General features: G+C 51.3%; 1 protein-coding gene across 3 annotated transcripts in view; it reads right to left on the bottom strand.

The window, feature by feature from the left end:
- Positions 1–1,906: 1,906 nt before the first annotated feature.
- TSHZ3 (teashirt zinc finger homeobox 3) overlaps positions 1,907–22,368 on the bottom strand; it is a 79,308-nt gene continuing 58,846 nt past the window's right edge. Inside the window, exons 2-3 of one of the 3 annotated variants that reach the window (XM_024132551.3) lie at positions 7,986–8,068; positions 1,907–6,674 (exon numbers count right to left, since the gene is read on the bottom strand). In XM_024132551.3, coding sequence (XP_023988319.1) covers positions 3,469–6,579 — 3,111 coding nt within the window. In that variant the 5' untranslated portion in view covers positions 6,580–6,674; positions 7,986–8,068 and the 3' untranslated portion in view covers positions 1,907–3,468. Of the gene's footprint in view, positions 6,675–7,985; positions 8,600–22,368 lie in introns of those variants that run through there. The other 2 variants (XM_055078967.1, XM_024132550.3) reach the window with 2 other exon arrangements.

Raw genomic sequence — 22,368 nt, 5'->3', positions numbered from 1 at the left:
GAGAGGGTTTGATGACCTTGAGAGTAAATGGCCCTGCGTTTCCAAGTGGGGTGAGGCCCTAGCCAGCCCCGCCTGCTGCCATGATGCATGGTTGGGAGATTGCCATCATGCCAGGTTAGGTTTGCAGTCATGACTCAGGTCCTCCACTGCCCAGTTACTATGTTTCCTCTAAAGGTAAAATTAATTTCTGGGCCCCATTAATATGAGCAGTCCTTTCTTGTCTATGAGCCCCTGGGGACCAAATGAGTCACAGAATCTGCGACCTGCCCTGGCGATAAATCCTCACTTCTATACCCAAGCTGAAGTCCTAAAGCTAACCCTGGGGGTGGGGTGAGGAGGAGATGGGCAGGGCATCAGTTTCTTCTCCCAAACCGTAAAGGGGGGCGGGGTTTCCAGCATCACTTGCACAAATGCCATCTCCCTTCAAGCCACATGGGCCCTGGTGGTGATGGAAGTGTTGTCAGTTTAATCTGTTAGATGCAGGACTTTGGATTCTAATAAACCAATGCTATATTTAACCTGTGAAAAATTCAAGAGTGGAAATCTGGGCTCCAGGATGTGAAGATGCGGAAGGCACGGGAGGGAGGGTGTCTCTGTCCCCTGAGCCGGTTCCAAGGGGAGCCGGCCCCCCAGGGAAACGTATGGTGTCCCAGGCCTCCTTCCAGGTAAGGGCGGACAGGGAGAAGAACCGCTCTGGGAGGGACTTCTGCGGCCACCCTGGAAGAGATGGGAAAGGGGACAAGGCCCGTGACCCAGAAGGGAAAGACCCGTCTGCACCGCCCGCGGGTATAGCCCAACAGTGTGCCTGCATTACAAGGCGAGAGTAGAGCCAGCACACACCTCCCTACTTGCCAAAAACCCGTTTTAAACTCTAGTGAGGTTCTCTCTAAAAACCCGGAGAGAGATGGATTGCCGAGAGAAAGTAGAGCAGACAGAAATTTTGGCCTCATCTTGACACAAAGGGGTGGGAATGAACAGAAAAAAACGTAGGCGTGTTGCTGAACATCTCTGAAAGGGCTTAATTTAAATTTTTAATAAAAGCGTATATTTTTTTTAACGTGGAGGTGTTTTATATATTACATGGATGTAATACGTCTCTCATTTGTATAATTCTAGGTTAGGAGCTACGATTCCACATAACTGCAAGAGTAGTCTGAATATAGTAATAAAGGTATTTTACAATTTTACATGATATGTTCCCAGCGTTTTGTTGGCATAATTTGCCAGGGCTAATGAAAGCTTGTGATTATCACATAAATGCTCTCCCCACTCCTCCCGTGGATGGGTTCAGGCTCCCTGTCCCCCTACACCTCGTTATCTGGGCTTGCTTTAGCACAAGAGAGAGACAGTGTGGACCCCAGGGTCCACCTGCCCAGCTGGGCTCTGTTTTCTGCTCCTTGAAAATCCCGAATCAACAGGAAGGAGCCGCCCTGCCCTGAGTCTTCCAAAAACCTTTCTTCCCCATCTCCCTCGAGCAGGGCTCTGGGCCCTGACTTCGACTTCTCTCATGCAGATGGGAGACCAACCTCCGGCCCCCACGCGGGTCGCCAGGTGTGACCGAAGCTCCACTACCGCTGTTTGACAGCATCGCCTTCCCAGCGAGAATCTAACCTCACGGGAACATCTTCCTTTCTTTTTTCCATTTTTATTCTTGGGGAAAATTCTGTCCACGCCGCCTCTAAGTGAATGTTTGCTGCTCTCCAAACCCAAAGTTCACTAAAACTCCCCTGATTTACGGGCGGCTTCCGACTGCCAGCACCTGGCAGACACAGCAACCAACTCAGTCATAAACAGATCGCATACAATTTAATTTTAATGTGCTCGTTAGTCGTAGCACATTTCAGACGTAATTGTGAACGCAACACAAAATTATAGCAAAAAGACAATTTTAATGCTGCCGTAGAAAAGAGGGTTATATGAAGAGTCACATAATGGTGGTTCATTGTCAACAACAAAACAGGGCACAGAGTGTCTGTGCTGTTTACATGCCAATATTTTATACATAGGTTCTCATATGGTGTCAGCTGTCAGTTACTTCTGCAAATTAACTGCCAAAAATGGAGAAGAACAGAATCACTTGGAGAGCCGGTAACCACGGGTTACCTTTCATAAGCCTAAAGATAAAGCTGCAGTGTGGGATCTTGGGAGAATAATTAGGAAGAACAAAACAGAAAGTTACCAATTGAAATAAAAAAGGCATCCTACAATATGGAATAGCAACCAAGAGGGCTTATAAATAAGTAAAAGAGGTTGTATCACAGAATGCCTCGTGACTTTTAAGCAAAGTATTACAGTACAAACATTTTAAAGGCTTTATCAATGTTTAGGAAATACAGTACAAGTTCTCGCTCTCTCTTTTTTTGTTCTTTTTTTTTTTTTCCTTTTGAAATAGACTTAACCCTTTGAGCGCTGAGTTTATTTTGAGCGTTTTTTTTTTTTGATTTCTAATAAATACCTTTAAAAATCATGTGCAAAATAGTTATGATGCCTGCCATAGATGGATTTCCTGGCCTCGTTTATTGAGACTGCTCAAAACAAATGATAATATGATGCTAATAAATATGTATAATTTAAATGTGAACCTCTATCAATATAGATGTACTGTATAGCAAAACAAACAATCATACTTTGCTTTCAGATAATGTTTCTGTATACTTTATAAATGTTATCTGTGGTATCTTCTGTATAATTTACAATGTTTGCATGTAAAAAAACAAAACCCATAGACCTTAAAAAAAAAAGGAAAAAGAAATATACACTATACATAGGCATGGCTTATGCCCAGAGCATAGCAGGTACATAAAACACTGTTGCTATAAATGCAGGAAAAAAGGTCATTTACCCACAATCACATTTTTCATGAGAGAGTCTGAAATCTATACAATATATACATCTATGTTTCAATGTGAAAATAATATTCTTTTAAATTTCAAGGCGCGTTATACCCCTGCAGACCTGCATAAATGGAGGTTCATATTATTAATTATAACTAAGCTGGTACGGAATTTAAAAAACAGAGCTTCATACATTATTATTATTTTATTTTATTTTTTAACCAAATTAATGCAAAAGTGCTTCAAAGTACTCAGAGGGCTAAAGATGAAAGGGTGAAAAATGCCAGCACACTCGGCCGCGTGGAAAAATGTGGCCGGTTTCGTCATAAATGCTTAATTAAACTGTCTGTTAATGCATGCAGCTTGAAGCATCGGGGGGTGCTCACAACTAAATCCCATTTACACAAAGTTCCAAACACTTACCACCGCGTTTTAACCTTCATATTTTACCAGTGACAACAGCTGAGTATGCACCTCTATTAAACACTGTACAGTTATACAAAACAGTCCAGCCCAGAGTGATCCTCTGCAGTTAAAATAAGAACATGTGCCTAGAACAAGACAGAGGGGCCTTAAGGTGCCTGCAACAGTTTCCCTCAAAGCAAATCACAGTCGTTTTCATCAAAAGCAAACGCTACTGCTTCTCTAACTCGGAAACGTACAGAAGGTGGTCCTCTGGGGATTTCCCGTGTGTTTTGCTGAGGTGAAGTTTAACCGCATGCTTGCTTGCAAAGGTCCGATTGCAAAGTTTGCACTGGTAGGAGGTCCCCAGGTCCTCCTCGGGGGAGGACGTCACCAATTTTTCCGACGGTGACTTGGTTTGTGCTATCTGATTGTTAATCTGCTCGGCGGACAGTTTGGACAAATCCCGTAGCCGGAAGCCCAGGTGTGACTCGAGATGGCTGATGTACGTGGAGGGAGTCCTGATTTGTGACGCGCAGTCATTACAAAAGAACACGGGGTGACCGGTGTCCAAGTTTTTGAGGAACTTTGTTCCACCTGTCCTTCGCAGCTGGTACTTCACGTTGGCCAGCCAGTGGCTGATGGTGGTCATGGAGAGCCCGGTGAACCTTGAGATGTGCATGCGCTCCTGGGGGCTCAGGTCCGACATGATGTACTTGCCCTCTGAGGTCTGCCGGAGGCTGGCGGCAAACTGGGCCTGGAGAATCAGCAGGTGCTGGGGGTTCCAGTTTGATTGGCGGCCCTTCCTCTTTTGCGCAGGCGTCACCTCCTCGGCCTCCTCCAGGGTGGCCCCGTCAATGTCAGACTTCTCGGAGATGCTGGAAGGGGTGGAGGACTTTGACGTGTGGCTCTCTGTCAAGTTTTTCAGCATATCGGATATGTCTGACAAGGCGTTCTCGCGGAGCGGCGAGTTGGACATGAACGATACGACGGCAGACGTCTTTGCCGTTGTCACCGTGGATGAGGAGGTTGCTGGGGATGTGGACGTGGGTGACAAAAGCACTGAACCCAAAGAGCAGCCTTTGTCGCTCTTGCCTTTTGTCAAGTCTATGGGTTGGTCGTTGTTGACGTGGTAGAAATAGCGGTCGAGGTGGTCCACCTTCTTGGACTGCAGGGGCGGTGGGGTGGCCACCGCTGCCTTCTCGGCCAGGCTGTTGCTCATCTTGAAAAGCATGCTCATGGGGTCGAGGGCAGGTAGGGAGGGCTTGGCAGCCTTGCCCAGGTGGATGTTCATGACCGACTGGAGGGCGCTCAGAGGGTTAACGAAGGGCTGCTCCGGCGGGTGGTCAGTGATGATGGCCGTGCTGCTGTTCAGGCCGCTGCCCGTGGGCTTCACCGGGTCCTTGCCGTTCTCCACCGGCTCTGCCGGGGGGCTCCCTTCCTTGCAGCCGTCCCGCTGGGGGCTGGGGCTGTCCTCCTGGCTTTTGAAGCCCCCATCGCTGGACGCCTCCATCCTGACGGGCTCGCTGATATCGCTGCTGCACGGGGACGGGGTGGCCCGCTTGGGCGGAGAAAGCTTGCCCTCGGGTTCCTTCATTTTCTCCTCAACTTTGGCAACTTTCTCGGTGACTTTTTTCACCAGCTCCTCCATGGCATGAAAGTTTGTCTTGGGCATGGGTGAGGTCTGGCTGCCCGGCGGAGAGGTCAGGGTCTGGTTCTTGGTGGGGGACACGATGTCACTGTTGCCAAACATGGGCTTCAGGGGTGCGCTCTTCCCCGCGGAGCCCAGAGACAGCTTCATCATGTTGGGGAGCTGGTAGGCGGCGTGGATGCTGGGGTAGCCCCCCCAGCTGGGGGTGCCGTTCTGGGCCTTATTGATGGCAGATGTCACTGTGTTTTCTAGGGACTTGAGGATATCGAGCCCCCCCTTGGGACTCTCTTCTAAGTCGTTCTCCGTCAAATAGTGGTACTTGGAAGAGATGTCGTACTTCTCCTCCTCCTCACAGGCCTTCTCCTTTTCCTTAGGCTTCTCGTCAGTGACCGCTTTCTCCTTGTCGGCCTCCTTCTTGACCTCCACGTTCAGTTTCGGGGAGACGCTGGCGGGCGTGTTGGAGGGGGACGTGAAGGCGGTGGCGGCCAGGGGCACGGACTGCACCTTCTCATCCAGCAGGGTGGTGATGCTGGGCGTGACAGGCGTCTCCATGATGGGCTTCCCCTTCTTCATGGCCGAGCTGGTGACCTTGATGAAGTGGCCAGTCACCATCATGTGGGCCGTGAGCTCCTGCAGCGTGTCGTGCGAGCTGCCGCACTCCATGCACTTGAGGATCTGGGACTTGCGGGCCTCGAAGTGCCAGGCGTAGCTGGCCCCGTTCTGGTGGCCGTAGCGGTTATTTGGCGTGATGTACGGGTTGGAGTTCTTCTGAAGCACGTCGTTCGTGTCCGCCGCGGCAGCTTTGGGGGTGCCGCCGGTGGAGTCCGGGGAGCTGGGGAGCTCCAGCTCCAGCGAGGCCTTCTTGCGAGCGGCGGGGATGATTTTGGCTGCGACGGGAGCGACAGGTTCCTTCAGAGGCACTTTTTGGTAGTGTTTCGTTTTGATCATATGGACACTCAAGTCCTGGAGGGACTCAAACGAGTGGCCGCAGTACATGCACTTCAACACCTTCTGGGCGTCCTCCTTCCCCTCCATTTCCAGCAGCGAGCGTTTGCGGGGCTTGGACCAGCGCTTGGGGTTGTTGTTGTCAGTCTCGTGGTTGTCGTCGCGGTAGTGCCCCGTCTCGTTCATGTGCACCGTCAACTCCACCAGGGTGTCGTAGGCGGCGCTGCAGTCTTTGCAGCGGAACTTGCTGGCCCCAGTGAAGATGGAGCCGTAGAGCCTGCTGCTCTGCCGGTACAGCTGCACGGTGCTGAACAGGCTGGGCTCGGGCAGCGTGCGGCCCTGTGACACCTGCTGCAGGGTCTTGGCCACGGCGCTCTGGTGCCAGTCGAAGCTCCCGCTGCCGCAGCTGCTGCTGCTGCTGCTGCTGCTGCCGCTGCTTCCGTTGTTCTTCTCCGAGGCCGGCTGGTGCAGGTTGAGGGTGAGGCTGGACCAGTAGGAGTTGGAGAGGAAGTTGTTGTACACGGCCTTCATCTGCTCCAGGCTGTCCGCCACGGTCGTGTCTTCCGCTGGGACCGCCACCTCCTTGGCCTCCTCTTCGTTCTTGATGGAGCCGCTTTCAAAGTCGGCCATCCGGTCACTGGTCTCACTGACGTGGGACTCACTGTCCATCTCGTGGCTGGAAAACTCAGCCACTGGGGAGTTCTGGTAGCTGGGGCAGGTCTTGCTGAGCTCCTTTTCTGGGCACATGTACTTAGCCGAGGGCTCCCCATCTGCCAGGCTCTCCTCTGGGTCTATATCTTCGTCTACCAGGGCGGCAGCCTTTAGCTCATCTGAAACATAGGCTGCCGTGATATAACAGGTGGGACAAGTAGGATGGAACGAAGGGACACGGGGAGAAGGAGAGAAGAAAGAAAGAAAGAAAGAGAGAAAAGCATTAGTAAGTGTTGATCTTACCTAGAACATTTTCTCGGCTCTCGGGAAAACGCAGCAAAGCAGACAGGCACATTTATTTGTAAAATTAAATAGTTAAAATGTGGTGCTTCTTTGGAGCAAAAAAAAAAAAAAAAAAAACTGCTCTTCAAACATAATTTGCCACCTTCTTCTTCTCAAGGGGCAACAGCTTGAAATTAAAACTAAATTTGAAATTAATGAAGCACATTCTGGAGGTGGCATTCATTTCTAAAGTAATAAATTACTTGTATCAACCTCAGAGACAGCAGTTCCTGTCTGTCAATTAATACGTCTTATGCTTCTCCTACCCCTAATGCATTTCTTAACAGACAGATTCACAATTTAAATTAAGCAAGCATTTTTTACTCATTACATTTTTGAGGCTCAATCTTTAATAAATATAAAGCACAAAAACATCAATACAATTTTCACAAAGTAAAAAGAAAGTACATCAATTGCAATAAATTAAAAACAAGGTTTTTTGTGGCTTTTTTTCTTTTTCTGTCTTCCTTCTGAAAAAGTAGGTCTTATCGAAGCTTAAAGTAAGTTTCCTTATAGAAGCTTGGACAGGTGTTGGTTTGTTCTAGATGGGAGGGAAGACTCTGACCCAGAGTCACGCCACCACCCAGCCCTGGCCGTGTCCCCCATGTGTACACTCAGCCGTTCTCAGCTACCGGCACACACACTATCCGTGCAGAATTATGTCAGAACAAGTTCAGGCAAATTGGTATGCGGTGCTCATTCCTGCTGTATAAATATATACAAGACCTTCCAGTGGACCTTACAAATGTCAAAGTGTTTGCTCTTTAGACTACTTTGTCAATATTTACTCAGCATAAGCTTCATGGGCATCCAACAGGGATCCTGTCTTTCTGGAAGCAATGTAACTGGGGATGTAAATCCAGCCTGTACTTCTGAGCAGGTGGAGGTGCTCTGAGGAGGGCTGAGCAGCCATGGGTTCTGGAAGGCGCACTCCAGAGATGCAAAGCCACGAGAACACTTGCATTCATGGAACCGAGTGATTTTTTTTTTTCATTCTTTTGTACTCAGTGACTTTGGTTTTTCCTTACTGGAGCTTGCCTGACACTGTAAACCAACTTGGGCTGATCTCGTGAACAATTAGGCGTGGCCAGCCCTGTGGTGAGTGACAATGTTAAGCCAGAAAAGGGGTGAAAAGTAATTTCTTGTCAGCTCCTCAATACCTGTTTGCTTCTAAAGGCCAGTGGCTGAGTGTGTGAGGCAGCTGGAATGGCACAGTGCTAACTGCATGGCTGATTAAAAGCTCCTAGGAAAGAAAAGGAAACTTTGTTTGTGGAATTCACTCCCATAACTTTAAAGATCGGGCCCCAGATCAATTTCACACCAGAAAAAGAAAACAAAACCAAGCCGTGAAATGACTCAAAGAAGATTCCCAGGAAGACACACAGATATTTCCCCTAGCTCTTCCATCCAGGTCATGTGTGATTTTCTTCTTTCCTAAGACCCCTTTGAGCACCAAGATTTCTAAGCTGAGAAACTACCGACATCCCAACACTGAGGTGATTTGAATTTGGATGGGAAGTGTCCCAGGTACACACATTCGGATCAGCTGTAGAGGCAGGGGTGCTTCTGCTTATATGCAAACAGTGAAGCAAGAGTCTTGGGCTGGAGCTGTGGAATGTCCTTCACAAATGACCAGAAGAAAGTGCCCTGCTCCCGTCAGCTGTGGTGAACCTTCAGTTTAAGGCCGTGCACTTGGAGCTGACAAGTTAACATGGCAAACAAGCTCTTTTCCTAGGGCCAGGGCCACAGTGGATAGCGGACTACGGTGCTGGTCACAAGGGGGAAGATGAATGCTCTTGTTGGGAAAGGAAGAGGAAAACAAAAAGGAAAGAAGGTATCTCCCCCTCTGCACACCATCCTCAGCTTCAGCACACTCAAACCCCAACAGGGCTCACAGGTCTTCAGGGAGGGGAGCTGGGGGCACAGTGACCAAGAGTCACAGTTTGCCTGGAACTCTTCTGGTTTCAGCACCCAAAGTTCCACATCCCGGGGATCCTCTCAGTCCTGGGCAAACCCGGTCAGCCGACCACCCTGGCCAGGGGACACCCAGCAGGACCAGGTCAGAGCATCCAGGCAGATCTGCATTACTCTCGTAGAGGAGCTAGAGCAGGGCGATGTGGATTTGACTGTCTGCGGAAACGCACTGGGTGCGAGTAGGTATAACGTTTGCATCCAAGGGGCCTCATTTGGAACACTGAGTCTGGAAGGAAGGGGAAAACCACAATGGCCTGTGTCCCTGCCCGGCCCCGTGTGAACAGGGTAGATCCCAGAGCCCCTTCTCTCCCGGAGATGGCCCTGGGAGCCACAGTCCGCAGCGTGACCCACACCCATCACGGCTCCCATGGAATTCAGTCTAGAAGACGCAGGAATCCAGAAACGGCCCCATCTGGCCACTACAGGAGAGAGACACCAGGCAGGCAAAAGAAGCCAGAGCCAACGGTGGACATGAAAGAGCCCAATGTGGCATGAAGGCCACCAGCTAAGGGAATATTGGTGGCTCTGCCACCTCACCTCCCACCCAGGAGCAGCGCGGCCCCCGTGGAAGCCTCGGCACGGTGTGGGGAGCACAGCAGGCTGTCTGGAGCGCCCCCCATAGCACACACACGCACCATCATCGGCCTGGCCGGCTCCCACCCTGAGCTGGCCCCCAGCGAACTCCAATATGCCTTGTAAATCGCACAGCAGTATCAGAATGTCATCGGTCTGATGACTGAGGAGGAAATTAATATTGAAAGAAAAGTAAGGCCAAGCCCCCTGGTGGGAACCAAATCCTACTCTGAGGAAAATTAAAAAGCTTCGGGGCCAAGAGGCCCTGGATCCTGGGAGACGTGGCATCACCCCACACAGCACCCTTGTCATGGTTTCTGAGGCTCCTTACACGTACCCTTGCACACTGCCCTGACAGGGACCTCACCACCTCCTAAAACAGCCATTTTCTTTTCAGACCCAACAGCAAGAAGTACTTGGAGGGCAAAGCACAAATCCTTCCACTATGTTTTGCAATAATTGCACTCCTCCGAGAATATCACATCCACTCTTGATGACTGAACTTCAAAAAGTGGTGAGAAAGCTGAAACGGGCCCAGAGAGACGGCAGAGGGGACGAAGGGATGGAAAGGTTCATTCATTCCACTAATTCTGATCGCGCCCCACCCCCGCCAGGATATCCTTTTCTTTCTCTCGGCCTCCATTTCCCCAGGTGTAAGTGACAGGGCACTGCGGCCTGATCTGTAAGGCCCTCCTCCTCTATGTCTCTGTTTCGTGGCTTTTCGGAGGAAAGGGTAAAGAAGTGAGGCAAAGCCCACTTGCTGTGGCTCACCCCCTCCACGCACTGCTCCTCCCAAGCACGCAGCGGTTAAGTCACTCCTTTATCCCCCTCTGCTCTGCACTAAGCAGCAAAGTCCCCAGCCGGGGAGAAGGAAGAACGTCCTCACTGGGACAGTTGATGCCCCGGATCAGGCCAGGAGGGGAGGGGGACTGGGTGTCTCCATCACAGACTGGGTGGACAGTGAGAGGTCAACAGGGGGCTTGGGGGGCACTGGGTGAGAAGCCGGCCCCACCGAGGTGGCCATCAGGGGTCCCTCCGGTCAGGGAGCCGATGGCAGGCCCCGTCCCCGGCTTGGACCTGACAGGTAATCGCGCACAGGTAATCAGGCCTTGGGAGGCTTTGCTACTGTGGACGGTTATTTTGATCCCTGCTGCTATTTAACTTTCTGCTTAACTTTCTCCTTCTGTTCCTGTCTGGATTCTCCAAGGCCAAGGGCCCACTGACCTCTTACAATTCTGCACATAGTAGGTGAGCAACAGACACTTGCTCCCTGCTTTGGAAAGAGGTTGATAGGAGGTCACGTCCAGCAGCAAGATGCTTGTTTCCAGCCTCTGTCCCCTCCGACCCCCAGCATCTCTCACCCCTCCTCAAGGAAGCCCTGACTCCAGCCCCAGCCCCTTCCCTCTGTTCTCCAGACAGAAGCCACAGGATCCTTATCATTCAGCGGGTGGGTAACGCCCCACCCCCGCCCGTGGAACATCCTCAGTGACCTCCATTGCCCCAGAGTCCTCCACCATCTCGGCCCTACTTCCTCTCCAGCCTCTCGGCTTCTAGAACGTGCCAGAGCCTCTAACTCTGCATTGCTGCCTCCTGCGCTGGAAACCCTGGGGCAGGGCTTCCCTGGTGGCGCAGTGGTTGGGAGTCCGCCTGCCGGTGCGGGGGACGCGGGTTCGTGCCCCGGTCCGAGAGGGTCCCGCATGCCGCGGAGCGGCTGGGCCCGTGGGCCGTGGCCGCTGGGCCTGTGCGTCCGGAGCCTGTGCTCCGCAACGGGAGAGGCCACAACAGTGAGAGGCCCGCGTACCACAAAAAAACAACCAAACAAACAAACAAAAACAAACCCTAGGGCAGATTCAAAGAAGAGGAGGGGGAGCCATCTACGCCTCCCTGGGCTGCAGTGGAATGTAATATCTGGGAAAGGGGGCTTCTTGACCCCAACTTTGTCCCCTTAGCACGCCACCCGCTCCCTTCTTTTTACAAGGCACACCACTGAAATCTCTAGCTTACAGGAGATGTTCCAGGGTGTTCCAACAGACTGTCAGCTTCATGGGGTCGGGACCAGCCCCCCCTGCAAAAAGAATCTGCTGCAACCCTACTGTCTGGCCCAGAGTAGCCACTCAACACACATCCACGGAATGAATGAGTGAATGAATGAATGAACACCATAGATGACTTCTTCAAACCTCCTAAATAGTTGCTAAAACTTCTAGATGGATCCAGACTCCAGCTGGTCCCAGAGAAAGCAGATGTGCTGGGGTCTGATCCAAAGTCCTTCCTGGATCCGTTTTCTCAGTGTGAGTGGCATGAGGGCTGGCCTCTGGGGGACAGGATGACAGAACCCTCCACTGAGGAAGAGGGGAGGAAGTCCCCCAGATGGTGGTCTCCTTGCACTGGGGCCACCCCTGGCTGTGCCCACATCCCAGTACACCTCTCCAAGAATGCATAAGCATCACTGTTTTCTCTTGAACAAATACTATTAAAATAGAGACCTCTGCTGCCGGTTCCAGCACAGGATGCCCTGAACTGTAAGGGGAGGGACTCGCATTCAAACCAAATCATCAGCTGCAAAGATGCAAAGAAACACACGAGACTGGAAACTCAAGGGAGGATGGACTGGGGCCTGTGTTTCATTTTTCCCCAAGTCGCTCAGTGGAAAAAGTTCCTCTCCAAGAGGCGAATCCTTAGCAGTTGCTGTGACTGCTTCCCTATTACATCCCCACCTGCTCTCCCCTTCAATGAAATGTAAGCTCTTCAGGCGGCAAGACGTCAATCCAACACCCCAAAGCTGAGGGCCGAGGACACATTTTTGGACAACTGGATGAACTCAAGAACTTGGCATGCCCAGAACCAAATGGGACTCTTGGGTAGAGATGCATGTTCATGAGAAACAAAAAGCTCTCACGCTTACGAAGGCTTTCTACAACGTTCCACAGCCCAATGCCCTGGAATGTCAAGCGATGAAAAAACCACACTCCTACCTAATATGTGCATGTTTATGAACCATTTTCACATTCACTGCATTTGATCCTTTCAATGGCCCTGGCAGGTGGCTAAAATGATTTCCCTTTTGCAGCCTAGGAAACTTCAGTTCCAACAAGTTAAATGGGACACTCCCAAGCCCTCTGTGGGGACCCCTCAGGAGTCAGTATAAAGGGCATTTGACTAAATCCCTGAGGCAATCACACAGAAGGAGCATGGACTGAGCTTCTGCCGCATCAGAGTCTTCCCTGATGCCCCATCCCCATTGGATCCCATGCCTGCCCCTCCAGGAGGGTCCTGAGTCCCCTCCCACAGCTCCCTGGGGCTTGTGCCTTCCAAGACGTGGCCACAGGGACAGTGGACTGTCCAAGGAGTGAGGAGCCAGCCAGTGCAGCAATCAGAAGGTCTGGAGGCAGCAGCAACCTCATTAATATTTATTATCATCATTAACTAAACCCAACCACTAGGTAAAAAGGAATTAACACTTTTGATATAAATAAAAAAACAGTAAGCTGGGGCATAACGGAATTCATTTCTGGGCAAGTGGGAACCACCTTCATCACACCGTTGTTGTGCATCTCTCCCCAGACGAGGAGATGAAGGAACGGAGGGGTGTCCCTGTGGGGGTGGGTCTCCAGCCGCGGGGGGTGGGGGGGGGGCTGGGCTGGGGGTAGGACGGCACTTGAGGGAGCTGGAGAGAAAGGAAAGAGGGCATGGCTGCGCCCTGCTCCCAGAAGCAATGTCAAAGTAAACCGTCCTGCGGATTTTTGCACTTTCTGGGCTGAAATGAGGGTTCTGTAGTTATAACCCTGTTTACAAATTCCCAAGACTTCCTGGGAAGGTGAATTACTGGCTAAAGCGTCCTGGGACCCCCTCTCCCCTCTCTTCGGAACAGGTGGCCCATTCAAGGTACAAGAGCACCTCCTCTGGTACCCTGAACGGGCATCCTCCATCCTCAATGACTGCGATGGAGGGGGAAGAGGAGGCAGGGAGAGGAGGGGGTGGGGCTGAAGAAGGATAGGGCTGGAGAAGGGTGAGCAGAGAGTGGGGGGCAGGAATCAGAGAGAGAACAACGGGAGAAAGATGCAGGAAAGAGGGAAGAATCCACCAGGACTAGGGTGGTGTTGGGAAGGGACAGAGAGAGAAACAGAGACAGCAACAAAGAGGTGGCGAGAAAGAGACAGAGATACAGAAAGAGGCAGAAAGACAGAGACACAGATGGAGAGAGATAGAGACAGAGAGAGACCCCCAAGGGCAGTGAGGGAAGGAGAGAAAGAAAACCAGTGATGGAGATTTGAGAAGAGGTAAAAGAAAAGAGATTATTCTAGCGGTGAGGACGGTAAGGAAAGGGCCTGAGCTGGGGGTCTCGGTGCAGGGCTGGTGCGGGGAGAGGGGCCCTGGGGTGCTGCTGTGGGTCAGCTCCACGGCTGGAGACCCAGGTCTTGTCTCAGCCTCTCCTGAGCACTCAGATTTTCAAGACATATGGTGATTTTTTATGTTAAGGGTAATTTAACCATCTGAGGGCATGACCAAGAAGGCAGTTAAATGTTCAGCCAACTCTGGTAGGCAGAGCAAGGGGATGCAGCCTGGGGACAGAGGTTGCTTCTGCCCCAGAGATGATCTGGGCCATCCTGGGCGGAGGACACCTGGCCAGGGGAGCCCCGGAGGAGCAGGCCCCAGAGCCCAGGGCCTCAGCAAACCCCAGGAGCCCCTCTCAGGCCCTCACACAAATGATCACATTTGAGACTTGAGTTGGAACTGCCCAGAAGACAGGCGTGGGCGACATGCCTGAAACTGGACAGCTTGTGAAGAAGGCTGTTGGCTCTGGACTCCGGCTCAGGGCTCATGCACGCCCGTCTCTGTAGACCCTATTCCTGACCTCCCTTCACAGCCAAGGCCACTCTGCCTGGTTCATGAATCAAATTCAAGTCGAGTTTTAATAAACACCCTGCCTAAAGGCCTAGGGAGGCCCGAGTCCTCTCAACCGTTCTAGATGTGCTTGGACACAGAAATACACCAAGATCATCACAGGTGTCTTGGTCACCTCTGAACCTCCTCCCCTCCACCCCACACCTGGGCCCATCACAGAGCAGACTCCCGGTAACAGCAGGGGTGGGCAGGTGGGAAGCCCCAGTAGCCCCACCTGGAGAGGTGGCCATGAAGGTGCCACCCTCGACTGCGAGAGGACCTGCCGTTTTTGTTGGTGTTCCTGTGTTGTGCATTTTTCTGTTCAACTGAGTGATGTCACAGACAATGAACCCGGGTCTCAGCTCCTGCTCTGCCCCATGGTGTCCATGTGACCATGAGACTGACTTCAAGTCTCTGGGCTCCAGTTTTTTTCCCCACGAACGGGGGCAGTGGGGTGGGGGGCACAATTGATGCCACACCCACCTCCCAGGTGTTTGCAAAACAACAAGGAAGTCACAAGCAGTGAGCAGAAAGGACTTTCCCAAGTGAAAAGGGCTCTACGAGCACAGGTGCACAGACTCCACGGAAGTACACGGGCCCATGCTGCAGTCCCCACACCCAGGAGGTGGGTCCTGGGACAGCCTCTGGGCTGAGTCCTATGCTTGTCAAGACAGGCCTCTGAGGTGATGACCCCAGACCTCCAGATTCTCCAGCTGCATTTCGGGAAGAGGGGCAGCGGGGACCAGCAGAGAGCCCTGCTGAGGTGAGAGGTGCCCATGGGGCACGGGTTCCGCTCCCCATCCCTCTGGCGGCCTGAAGGTGTGGGTTGTGGGAAAGGAAGCAAGCCAGAGAGGAAGGGGAAGGAGGAGGGAGGGAAATGAAGAGCAAGGAAAGGAGGGAGAGAAAGGGGCAGACACCCATGGGATTCACTGGTACGAAGTTAACATCCCTGACCCAGCACGCGCCTCCCCCCAGGCCTGGGCCGTCCTCAAGCCCAGCTCTACCCACAGCCACACCCGCCACTGTCCCCGGGCTGTCTTGATTCCCAGTCTCCGCCCACCCCGGGGGCATGGTTAAAGTCAGGTGACCTTCCGCCGGGAGCAGCCACCAGAGGCCCACAGCCCTCTGGCTGCCAGCGTCCCTGTAGCCTCCGGCCCCCAGCCTGGCCACCTCCTCCGGGCTGAGTGCAGCCCCACTTCAGGTCAGCTTCTGCCTTGAGTCGTCTCTTCACGGGAGGAAGAGCTCAAAGTTCCCAGAAAAAGGTCACCTAAATTACACCTTGTTCGAAACACACCTGGAAACTCTAGACAGATTGATCCACTCTACACAAGAATTTCTGCTTTACGAAGGGCTCACGCAAAGTGCACTGTGCCCCTCTGGGTTTTCTTTACACAGGTCTCTCTTCTGTGCGCATGTGTTGCCCACCTAATTGTGACAGGGACGGGAGGGCTCCTTTGTGAGTGCAGCCACATGGGCAGCATCTTCTCTGTCTGGTGCAGCCTGATTTGGGGCCCAGAGTTACCCCCCGGTGTTCTGAGAGCCCCTAAAATGAGCTGCCAGGATCTCTGGAAGGTGTGAGAAGCAGAGACAGGCAGGGTGCTAAGACCTGGGCCAGTGATGACCAACACGTTCACCCTCCAGGCAGCTCCCAGTTCCCTGATGCTTAGGGGTCCTGCAGAAGGTGGAAATCCAGGTGGGGTACATCCTGCTGGCTGCTGACTGGGAGGGGGTCCCAAGGAGCCGCACTCTGATGGGAGACTTCCTTTTGGTGCCAAGAGAGCCAGGCGATGGCAGAAGGAAGTGAGTGATGGAGTGGAGGGGAGCTTAGCTAAACGCGCTGGGTAATATCAAGGCGATTAGATTGAGTTGCTGGGCCTCCGTTAGGATATTAAATAGGCAGCAGAGAAAGAAAACTGATTCTAGAGGAGTGCTCGTGGCTGGTACCCAGGAGGTCACAACCCGGCAGAGAACACAAGTCTTCTCCATCCACCTGGCCACCTGGAGTCACAAGAGATGTCACCCAAGCCATCTGGGATGACAGAGGTCGCAGTCTCTGCAGACAGAGAGAAAATGGCATTCTTGGATGATACCAGGGAGACCGGGGCCTCCCGGGAACCAGGAGGATCCCCAAGGGCCAAAGCTGGGCAGGGAGGCTAGGGTGCAAGGCTTGGCTGTGGGGGAAGGAAATGGTGGCTGAAGCTGTAATGGTCAGGACTTCTCCGGAAGGCTGGCCGCGGCGGGATAACAACCTCCCCTAGATTGATTGTTCTTCCCACTAGCAAGGTCAGGAATATTAATTTTGTACATGTTAATTTGATGTAATGTGCGACATGAATGCTTGTTCAGTTGGGTATCACTGTGTTAATAAACCTGCGATGCTTTCATGCCAAGAAAGGCATGGCACTAGCTGATTGGTGAATCAAGCCAGTGTGAATAAGACAACGTCACCCTTCAGCAGAGCCAGAGTGGCCAGTGGTTGTTCAGGCCATAATGGGCTGCTACTGATTCTCTAGGAGGCCAATGACAGTGAGGCCCAGGGGGACACCTCCCCGCGGCTGGAAACCCCAGCCCGTCCTGAAGACTCGGCAACCAGGCCAAGTCCTGTTCCTCTAGATGCGGTGGTGAACACAGGAGCCTCCAGAAGCCGAACCTGGAGCCGCCACTGCCCACCGGGTCAAGAAAGACACTTCCGGGGCTTGTCTCCTTAGATTCTTGTTGCCGTGAAAAGGCCTCATTCAGCCATCTCAGCAGCCTCTCTGAACAACCTCCCTCCCCTTCTCAGGACCCTCCCCACAGGAGAGATGGATCAGACAAAGAGGAAGCCGGGAAGCTGGGAAGCTCCAGAGATCAGAGAGGGAAGCCAGCTCCCTCAGTTCTGAAACCACACTCATCCTACTGCAACCTCACCGCAAAGAAAAAGAAACGTATCAAGGACACACTCACATTCAAAGCAATTGCCTCAAACAAACCTTCAGATAATAGAGAGTAAATAAATATTAGTTCGGGGACCAACTGAGTCACCTCTGTCCTTGGCTTCAAGCACATATGAACCACTGGGTGAGCCAACATTGGTCCCTCCACCCAGCTCTCACAGAGGACCTATACTCTCACTCTCCGCACCCCACAGGAGTGCTTAACCCACCCTGGCGCTGACAAGGCAGAACCTTAACCCCTGTGTTGATGGGGGTGGCTAGGTTGACACTCCAGTCAGTTCGGCTTAGGAAGCAGTGATGGTTTATCAGGCAAAGCGTGGCTTCTGAAGGTAAGTCCTTGCAAGAGTGGCGAAGGAAGTAAAGCTTGCTGTGGGCGCGGCGCCATATTCCCTTTTGTTTCTGAGCTCCATGTATTTCCTAGTTTCCTGCCTACCTAGAGTTAAAAAAAAAAAAACAACTCTAGGGTCTGAACCTCTTCCCTATAGCCTTTTTCTCTGTTATTCCACAAAACCCATAAGGTAAATCCTAATCTGTAATGGATCTAGTAAATTATAAGAGTAACTTCATCCAAAGAACACATTCTCTCACCTTGGTGGGATTTCAGACAGCAGCAAATAGGACTCGGGAGTATTATTAGGGGCAGGGGATGTGCTGGGACACCATAAACAGTGGTCAATCTCGATAATGGCTAAGTAGAGTTATGCCTTACGCACCTTCGGCTCTGGAGCACAGGATCTCCTGGAGGAAGACAGAGTGACCTCACGGGGTAGCTTGTGGTCCCCTATGAGGCAGCTGTGGAACAAAGTGGAACTCTTACCTGTCTGCACACTCAGTGATCTCAAGACCCAGGGAAACTACAACTGAAAATAGGGCAATGGGTTGGGGAAAATTTGGGACAGTTCTTACAATGGTCCTCTTCAAAATGGGCTGTACATATTCAACTCAAAATTTCCCTGAGCTTTACTGGCTGTTCTCCATAGCATCTAAAGAGTTGTAGTAGGGAGAAGGTCAATGGATGATTTTTTTGAAAGAGTAATCAAGATTTACTTGGAAGAGGAGGCAATTGATCTACCTAATCATCTACCCATCTACCCATTTACCCATCTACCATCCATCCATCCATCCACCCAAAAACCCATCCCTTCATCCAACATGTATACAATACTAAATACATACTCTAGACGCTTTAGGGTTAGGGATAAGAAGTTACCAAAATAAACAGCTCAGAGTCATGGGCTTTACTTTTATGTGGTCAAGATGGCCCTGGTTACATAGATCACAAGGGAATGCCCTTGTGATCACACACCCACACAGACTTCTTAGTTTGATATTCAAAGCCCAGCATAAAGCTCAAGCCCAAGCTCCATTTTACCTTCCAAGTTTATCTTCCACTGCCCATCTCCCTCAGACATACACACTAACCTTCCCTAATAATGCTGCTTTGGCCTTGCCTTGGCTGACGCCGTTTCTTTCACTTTGTCTATGATGCTTCATCTTTTCCCATCCTCAGCCCTGCCCTCCAAGACCCTGCTCATTCCACCTCCCCCCAGGAAATCCTTTCTCACCTGTCTCTCTGAAACTGACCTCTTTAATCTCAGAGATGAGACAATGGATGCAAAAGTCCTCTAAACTCTAAGTTCTAGAGAAATATCAGGAACGATTATTGGCATTATTATTTGAACATCCCTACTGGCATTCATCTCTCATAGTTTTTGCAATGGCTAAGTACATGCACAAATGGTCTCTCCATATACATTACAGGGTCAGGGACCAGGCATTCCTTACCTCTGTACCCTTCACACAGCCTGGCAGGTCAGCTCTCTGAGTAACTCCTGGTCGAATTCACAGAGTTTGGTAGGCGCTGCTTAGTCTAAGAACCACGCAGACCAAGTGTAACCTCAGGCAGAAGTTCCCACCAGCTTCTCCCACACTCTCAGATGTAGGCAGAGCAGCCCCAAGTGCCCTCCTGTTTCACACGCATCTCTTCATGTCCCCTCACTACGACTGCACGAAACGCTAAGTGTTTCCTGACAAGGTTCCACATTTTATGCTCACAAGGAAAACCGGGAAAGAGGAAGCTCTCAGCGACTCCAGAGAAGCCCAGCCCTTCCCTCACTGCACTGGGCAACCAGCATGGTAGCCACCTGGACAGAGAGACAGACCTTCCTGAAGCTGGTAGCCCTGCCAGCAGTTGGGTAGTTACAACCCAGCACTCAAATAGCACTCAGGCATCATTTGCCCAGCACACAACCAGCACTCAGCCTGCACTGACTGAGTATACACCCAGGTCTGCTAATACACATGTAACTACCATTTGAATGGATAGGTCACATCCAGGACAGGGATGAACTCTTCCCAGACAGCTTGAAAAAAATAAAGTTTCAAATGTTTTATAATTTTGACCGAAATGTATAAATGCCCATAGATTTCAACTTCATTTCTATTTATTACAATAGGTTTCCCCCAACCAATATATAAATAATACCTGTTGGCTGGTCGGTGTCACATTGCATGTTTCCTTTAAATACCGCGTCTCACTCATTTTTATACAGTCTGACTTAGGTGTTTCTTGTGCTAGATTCAAGAACCCTCAACACCTCACCATCCTTCAAAAGGGGGTTGTGGAGAAAAAAGAAACCTAAAACAGCAACACGTAATGAGAGCGGCACTCTCACTAGTGGCTCGTGTATTACTTGTCATGGCCATTTTATGACGGGTAATTTAGCAGCATGTATCAATATTGAAAATCTGTTATACTTCTTGATCCAGCTAGGAATCTATACTACAGAAATACACATGTGCAAAAAAAACCCTCTGTGTCTAAGGGGGTTCTCAGGAACATTTCTTCTAACACCATAAAAGTGGATAAACAAACTAAGGAACATCCATACCATGAGATAATACTCAGCAATTCACAAGAATGATAAGAGACAAATAACAGTGTTAGCAAAGATGTGGGGCAACTGGAACTCTCATCCCCAGAGGCTGCTGCCGTATAAATGGGTACAACCACTTTGAAAAACTATTTAGCAGTATCTGCTAAAGCTACACATACATACACTCTGTGACACAGCAATTCTCCTCCTGGATCTCTACCCAGCAGACATGCCTACATATCTCACCAAAAGACTGGGACCATAATATCCTTTGGCACATCCTTCATAATAACAGAGACTGGAAACAATCTAAATGTCCATCAACAGCGCAAGGATAAAGGTACTGTGGCCTACCCACACAACAGAATGGTACACAGCAGTGAAAATGAACAAATTGTTATCCAAAACAACTGGAAGAATCTTACAAATAATATTAAGGGAAAGACACAATACAAGAAAGATAATATGAATATACTGTTTGAATTCATTTACATAAATTTCAAAATCAGGCGGAACTAATCTGTGATGTTCCATTGGGAGCGGGTAACTGGGAGGGGGCACCAAGGACTCCCAGGGTGCGGGAACTGTTCTACTTCTGGATCTGGGCCATGGTTACACCAATGTGTTCATTTGGGGAAAATTCATCGCCTTCTACACCCATATTTGTTTGCTGTCTTTTTGTATATTATACTGAATGAAAAGTTGACTTTAAAAGAAGGAGACAATTCTCTAAATTCTAATGTGGAATGGTCTCTAAGACATACTGTCAAGTGTTGGCGGGGAGAAGTCTCAGAAACACAAACACTGATCCCTGTTTTCTGTGTGAGCTGGCGTGTGAGCTTGTGTGATGGGCACCCAGGAAAGGGATCCTCGCGGACATGTGAGGGGCGTTCCCTGGGTGCCAGAGGGGACACGGTTGCTGCGGAGGGAGATGGCAGGAGGCGGAGGGAGAAAAGGGACTCTCTTCTACACGGTCTGAAATTTTCACAAGCACACATTCATGAATGTATTGTGAAATGGTGAGAAGCATGAAAGGAAATGTATTTTTAGTAAGCACTTCCTGTGTGTCAAGCTCTGCGCTGGGCACTGTCTGCAAAGAACAAGGCAGGCAAAGCCCCCTTCTCCTGGGACACTTACTCGGGGACGGTGGGTGTACGGGTGAGAGTGGGCTCCCGCGCTGGGGGCCGGATGCAAAGGCTCAAGGCCTCAGGGACCAGCCTGGTGGGATGTCCACAAGCCCATCAGCAGCTCCGGCCTCTGCTTCACTTCTGTCCTTCAGGACTCTCGGTGAGGAGAGTCATGAGGGACTGTGGGAAAAGAGAGATGGGGGGAACTTGGTGCTAAAACCACTGACCTTAGTGGAAGGAGGAGGTGGCGGCCACTTTTCCACCGGCCTCAAAGGCTCCTGGGCTACCCGGGCATCTGGCTGCAGCGACACCCAAAGCCCCCATGGGGCATGGCACCCCCAACCACAGGTGGGAACCAGTGGGTCTTCCTTCAGAGTCAGGGCTGACACCCAGGCGAGCCCCATCCCCTCACAGGGCAGAGTCCTCAATTCTCCTCAGTGCGGCTCTGCGATCACCCCAGCGACTCTCCCGAGGCCCTGAGGTGAACGTGTCAGGGGCAGGTGTCTGTGTGACAGGCGGCGGGGAAGGGCTCGGTGAGAGGTCTGCAGTGTAACCTCTCAGGGCTGCATGAGTCAACCACGTGGTGCACAGAGGCACGCTGTGTGGTTTATTCTACTCCCCCTTCCTCTGTTCTGCCCCTTCCTAGGGCCAACGGAAAGCTCTAGAGCCTGGATTTTTTGAGTCTAACACAGGTGCTCAAGAAACACCCAGGCTTTGAGGATGAGGGAGACTCCTCACAATAAACCAGAAGATGTGTCCCTGGCTGTTCCCTGCCATTCCCTAATGACAGCCCCAGAAACAATGCTCCTAAAACAGCCTCCAAACACCCATCCCTCTGCGAAGGGACCAGCAGGCATTTCCTGAGACGACTCAGCAGACACCGTGCTTGGCGTGGTGCGGGGGACCCAGGGGCACTCCCTGCCCATGGCCTCCGGGATAACTGCCACTCCTCAGGCGGCCCTGGGACCTTTGTGATCTCAGCACCTCCGGCTCCCCTGGTGCTTCCTGTGTACCCAGGGAAGGCCCCTCTGCAGCTCTGCTCACATAACCAGAAACATTTCACCTCCGGATGCCCAGCTGAAGTCCCATGTTGGCTGAGTTTTTTTTTTTTTTTTTTTTTTGCGGTACGCGGGCCTCTCACTGCTGCGGCCTCTCCCGTTGCGGAGCACAGGCTCC

This window comes from Physeter macrocephalus, chromosome 17 (assembly GCF_002837175.3).
Source record: "Physeter macrocephalus isolate SW-GA chromosome 17, ASM283717v5, whole genome shotgun sequence".
In the NCBI taxonomy this organism is placed as follows: Eukaryota; Metazoa; Chordata; class Mammalia; order Artiodactyla; family Physeteridae; genus Physeter; species Physeter macrocephalus.
Note: the sequence above shows the minus strand (reverse complement) of the source record. Positions and strands in the feature narration are given on the sequence as shown.